This window comes from Miscanthus floridulus, chromosome 19 (genome assembly GCF_019320115.1).
Source record: "Miscanthus floridulus cultivar M001 chromosome 19, ASM1932011v1, whole genome shotgun sequence".
Classification (NCBI taxonomy): Eukaryota; Viridiplantae; Streptophyta; class Magnoliopsida; order Poales; family Poaceae; genus Miscanthus; species Miscanthus floridulus.
The window spans coordinates 30,126,987-30,132,944 of NC_089598.1; the positions used below are offsets into that span (position 1 = coordinate 30,126,987).

The following is a 5,958-nucleotide window of genomic DNA, read 5'->3' on the forward strand; positions in this document are numbered from 1 at the left end:
GAAACGAACGCTAACAACAGCACCGCAAATGCCCCAGGTTCAGACAGATCTACCTCCTTGATACAGACCCCCCTGGCTCTGCTTCTTATTATATAATCAGCATTACTTATATAAACTAAAATGTTTGTTCATCTTCTGCTGTTGTACAATCTATTATAGCATTTCCTTCTCTGTTTCTCTCTACGCAGATTGCTTAAATTTTTTTGGGCTAAATAAGACAATTCCCTACATGCTCCATCATATGCATGTTACTTTTTGACATGCCTCCACTTTGTTGCGTCATAGATCGCCTCTACAACTCCGTTTTTTGCTCTCTAAGGTTGCGTTTGGTTCGGAGTTAAGGTAGAATGGGATGGTCCTGACTCTAGTTCATGGGATGGGATAGTTTTATTTTCTGTTTGGTTGAAGAGATGAGATGGACCCTGTTTTTTGTTTGGTTTGAGGGACAAAATGGGATGGGATGGTCCTCACTCTTGTTTGGATGAAGGGATAGAGACATGATATCTGTATGGGGTTACCTCCCTCAACATAGGTAAAGTTACCTCTATCTATTTGTACTCACACCTGATTAGTGAACTCCTGGTACATGTACACGGGATTAGTGAATTTTTGGGTACATGTACGGGTATTGTCATTTAAAATAATCATCACATAACATGTATATAATAAATGGCAAATTCATATGTAAAATGCAAGTGTGAGGCTTACTATAATTTTAAAGTTCATGCCTCACAAATATTAGCATGTGACATGCTTACAGCTAACGTCAAGTTCTAGTTTTCAAACAGTACAGATTGCAGGCTTTTGTACATAATAACAGCAAGCTGAAAGCCTTATGCATAACAGCTAACACATACTACAAGGTTCAAGGCTATGACATAATATAAAGTTCATGCCTCCGACTTAGTTAAACCACACCTAAATTGTTCCATTGGTCGCAAGCAAAAGAACCATTACAGTCACCATTTTACTGTCCTGGGAACCTCTCAGCAACGAACAAAGCAACCCAAATTAACTTATGATCAAATGGAAGCTTGTAGAATGCCTTCCCAATGCCTGGGTTGGCCACCAGATGTTGGAAGTACACAGATATGTGTGTGGCCTCAAAACCTGGAAGGCCAACCAACATATCAAATAGATCTTCTGGTAATTCATTGCTGGGGCCTGGCGGGGGTGGAGCAGTGGACTTTTCTATAGCTTCTGCAACTACAAGTCTGTCACCAACACGATTGATCGCAGCAATCAGTCCCTCTTCTTCATCTACACTAACTTTTGCTTTCTTTGTTTTGCTGCCCGATGAAGTAGCCCCATGATTAGTAGGCAATGTAGTGGCATCACTCCCACCTTGTCCATTCATCTCACCCCCAACATTTGCAGCCATGTCTTCATTTTCACTATTAGCATCTTCTGTACCTAATGCAGAATTCGAATCCTCGGCGAACCTTCCTGTAGCCATGCTGTTTCCAAAGATTGTTTGCATCTCAGAAAAGTGTGCAAGAGGCTTGTTTAAGAATTCAGCATCAGCATTGTGATCCTATAATGCCAACACAAGTTAGTAGCTAAATCTGAGAAGCCAACATATTTAGAAAGGTTGGGCCAATTATACCTGAACATAGCCATTGTAGTGCTCATCATCAAGAGTGATTATGAATTGATTTCATCCCAACCAGCAGCACTCAGTTTCCTAAGCCTTGTTATCTTTGCAAACGTTCTTTGCCATGTCAATACATGTCCATACAAATTCATTCCAGCAGCGAACTTGTCCATACAAATTAAATTCAGCAATCAAACATGTCCATACAAATTCATTCCAGCGGCGAATGCTCCAAATCTTTAGGAACAGATGCTCTTATGTGTGTGCCATCAATAGCTCCAATACAATCCTAGTTTAGTTTCAATACAATGAAAAAAAGTTAGGGGCTAAGACAAGGTGGCATAACTTAATGTGAAAAATGACGTAGGGATTAACCTCAAACCTTAAAATAAGGATCCCACCGACAAAAATGATTCCTCTTACTGCACCTTACGTAGGCTCAAATGATTCCTCTTAGTTTTTCTCCTACTTAATGAAGCACGTGTCAATGCACGCTTTCAAAAAAAAATTCCTCTTACTTTTAGTTTTATGCCCCATAAAAACACTTCCCTCAACATTACTCTCTATTTGTAGCGCTGTTTACCCTGCTTTTAGCTTGTTGCTCTACACAAGTACACATGCCATGTATACCTATGTGCTCTGTTCATTAGTTTCCTAACTTTTTTTTTGCATATTTTTCCAGACAAAAAAACAAGGGAAACCAGTTCGTGCTTTTGTTATATGGGAAGGATTAGCTTCTGCACGCTATGATCCCCCATCTTCTCTGCTCGCAACAAAAGAGATAGCCTGTCCAAATATGTAGAAACAAAGTGCTAGATATCTGTGTGTTATATGTTTAGCGTCAATATGCCTAGAAACACTTCCTTTCTGCATCATCATGGACTTATTATGGGCATGTCAGCTAATGAAATGTTTGCAATACCAACACATGTAATGTATACCTACACAGATGTACAATACGCATGGTGTGTATATATCTACACCATCATGGACTTATTATGGACATCAACACCATATATATGTAGCATGCAAAACCTGCATATAAACCTACATGTGTTTACTCAGCCATTGCGCGCGGTTCGTACTAGTCTCAAACAAAGAACGAGAGGACGACAAAGCAAGCAGCGACGACGACAAAAGACTGAAGGATAGCCGGTGCACAAGCACCGCCGCCGCCGGCGTCAGCGTCACCGTCATTCGCTTCATTCCTCACCCAACCGTCCCCGTCCGGCCCGCGTGGCAATGGCAGCCAAGCCAGGGGCCCCCATCCGGCCATCACCACGGGCCCCGGCGCCGGCGCCTCCGTCTCGCCACTTCCTTCTTCGCGGCCGCCGCCCTCCTGTGCCCCATCCGCCGGCTGCTGCGGCAGCTCCTGTCGGCAGACCGGGCACGAATTGTGGAGCCGGAGCCACGGCACGATGCAGTCGGTGTGGTACGCGTGCTTGCACGGCAGCTCCCGCGCGGCCTCCCCGAGCTCGAACTCCTCCTTGCACACGGGGCACTGCGAGCCGTCAGACAGGTGCGCCGGGGAGACCTGCACCGTGGGGAGCGAGTCGATGGCCGACTCTGGCGCCGGCGCCGGCCCGGGGCGGTCGTCCTGCGTGAGTCGCTCGATGAGCGCGTTCAGGTTAGGCCCGATGAAGAACTCGTCCCAGCCGACGACGGGAGGTGGCGGTGGCGCGTCGACGTCGTAGTCCTCGTCCGGGCGCCGTGTCGCCAGCGCTGGCGGCGGGGACGGGACGCGCCGGGGGCGGCGAGGGAGCGGCGTGTCCGCGTCGGCCGTGGGGTCCCTGGCGTCGCCGGTGTATATGACCCAGCGGCGGGGCCCGTCGTACGGGAGGAACGGCGGCTGGAAGAACTGGTCGGCCGGCGGGACCACAGGCCGCGGCGCGGGCAGGTCGATCTCGTGCAGGAAGCGGCCGAAGCAGCGCGGGCAGAAGACGTCCGAGGTCGGGTACGAGACGGCGCGCACCGTGCGGCCGCACACGTAGCACCAGTACAAGCGCCACGTCCGCCGGCGCCGTCCTCGCGCGCCTCCGCCCGCGCCCGTGGACATGGTTGGAGAGCAGAGCTAGTCGGAGTAGTCGCCGCACCCCGGCTCCGCTCGCCGTGGCTTGAAGGAGGCGCGCACGAGATGGGAGCATGGACGTAGTATAAGAGGATTCCAAGGGAACGGGACAGCAATTTGATTTGGACAGCGGCAAGGTTGGCATAGAGAGGGTTGGCGGGAAGGAATGCCTTTTGCCAAGAGATGAACACGATTCTGTCTTACGGGGCGTGCTGTACGAAATCTGAAGCAAAGCATTGCACGTTCCTTCCTTCATGCGAACTGCGAACTGTTCGGGAGGCCGTAAACGATCGTGAATTATTTATTGCTGGCTGGTTTGGTGTGAGAGAAAAATATTATTCCTGACTAGAAATTTACGATCGTTTACGAGCAAGCGAACAGGCGCACTGACAGTGACGCAAACTTGTGGCCGATGCTATTTTCCATTCTACCCGAATTTAATTCACTTGTCTTGTGTTTATGGGTTCATTTCCTGGATTTTTTTTTTTGAAGAAAAAATAAATTTCATTCTAAGTTTATATATGTAGCACACAGAGATGGGATATAGAAAATGTTTCAATGAAAGCTTTTCAGGACAGTACAATTTCTAGAATGCATCCAAGACTCAAAAAGAGAACAAGCAAGAGGTAGGTTATCATCCACTTAATTATGTTGATAAATGTGTTATCCTAAATTGTTATGGAGTACGTGCAATAGTTGGGTTGATACATAGACCATTCGTTGTTAAATACTCCTTCCGTTCTAAAACATAGTTCACTTTATGTCAAATATTTTCAATTTTGGCTAAGTTTTTTTCTCCTACAATTAAAAAGAATAAAGTGTGGATATCGTTTTGGTGCGACAATTGCCTTGGGTCATCCGTCTGCCACCCCATGTGATCGATCCCACCTCCCACGCTGTTCAATGGGCGAGCGAGAAAAGGAAAGGAGCGAGCGAGAAAAGAAAAACCCGCGATTTGTCTCCTTGATTGAATATTGCATGTTTGCAAAATAGAAAGTAGAAAATTATTGTGCTATCCATATACACATTGCATGTTTGTATGCACCAACATACATGGCAACGAGCAAAAGGAAAGAGAATTAACACAGAAGGAAAGAAAAATAAGACAAAAGGAAAGAGAGAGACTGCTATCGATCCTCTGCTATAAATACTGTGGCCTCGCCATAGCGCTCACCCTCGCCAGCTTAGCTCGCCCTCGCTCGCACCGGCCTCCGCCCTCGCGCCCTCCCACGCCCATGCCCTGACTTGTACATTTTTATTAATTGGACACTATCTTTCCACGATTTATTGACAAATATTTAAACAAGATGCTCATAGATTAGCCAAACAAGCTTGACAATTTGTTTCTCAATCTTGTACTTCTACCTATGAAAAAATAGTTATTCTGGTGTTTCTATAATGTATTAGGGCTGTCACAATGCTATACCTATTAATTTCCATAGTCACTACATATAGAAACGATGGTCCTAATGGATAGTTTCTACAGAACAATTTTTTATCCAACCACATACATTCTCTCCATTCTTTACCAATCACATCCCTTCATGCCCTGGTTCTCATGTAGACATGTCCCAAGAATCTGATATGTGTCATGATTTTAGAATTACATGCTACTCATAGGGCTGGATGATGAGCAGATGGTTTCTTTGTGCCCAAACTACTTGCACCGAGCAGTGAGGTCCTGGGATCATGCAACGGGGAGGTTGTATAGTTTGGAGAGGATGGTTTAGAAGCAGAGCTTGTTGAAATCGAGCATGGAATGATGCTTAAATGGTGTTGAAAACTTTAGACATTTAGAGGTTGGCTGGAACTAGATGGTGCTTGGGAGGTAGTAAAACTGACAGCCATCGCGCCTCAATGAAGAGTTGACGATTGACTTTGTGAAGCAAATTTAAAAACCTTTGTATTATAAGGGGGCAAAACTTAAATTTGTGGTTTCTGAGCAGATAATTTCTCCTTGTGAAAGTGTTTCTAACTAATTTAGAGTGGACCAATGAATCTATGAAAAAATATTTTCTCAATTCCAACTTATATGGCGCTTTAGCTTTTCTAGATACATAACTTTTTTTATATGCTTAGATATACATAATTAAAACAATATATCTAGAAAAACCAAAATATCTTATAATTTCGAACTAAGAGAGAAAATTCCAATTATTTATACGGTGAGTATAACATACTTAAGGTATTACAAGAGATTTTTCAAGACACGCAGTATTACCCATGTGACAGGAATTAATATTTATATATATACTCGAACTTGTGTACAGGATGGTATGAAGATACAGCATAACTT

At 44.9% G+C, this 5,958-nt stretch overlaps 1 protein-coding gene across 1 annotated transcript; it reads right to left on the minus strand.

Moving 5' to 3' along the window:
* Positions 1 to 967: 967 nt before the first annotated feature.
* Positions 968 to 3,773, minus strand: LOC136525809 (E3 ubiquitin-protein ligase RING1-like). Its single transcript, XM_066518670.1, has 2 exons — positions 2,691 to 3,773; positions 968 to 1,534 (listed from the first exon to the last, which is right to left on the minus strand). Exons 1-2 carry the CDS (start codon positions 3,648 to 3,650, stop codon positions 968 to 970), a joined length of 1,527 nt encoding a protein of 508 aa, XP_066374767.1. The 5' UTR covers positions 3,651 to 3,773.
* Between the last annotated feature and the right edge of the window lie 2,185 nt (positions 3,774 to 5,958).

What these genes read in the sequence shown, in the direction of transcription:
- LOC136525809 (XM_066518670.1), bottom strand. Translation starts at nt 3,650, where the DNA reads ATGTCCACGGGCGCGGGCGGAGGCGCGCGAGGACGGCGCCGGCGGACG. An exon ending in TTGTCGTCCTCTCGTTCTTT is followed by an intron (nt 1,535 to 2,690) that starts GTTTGAGACTAG and finishes TTGGCATTATAG; the next exon opens with GATCACAATGCTGATGCTGA.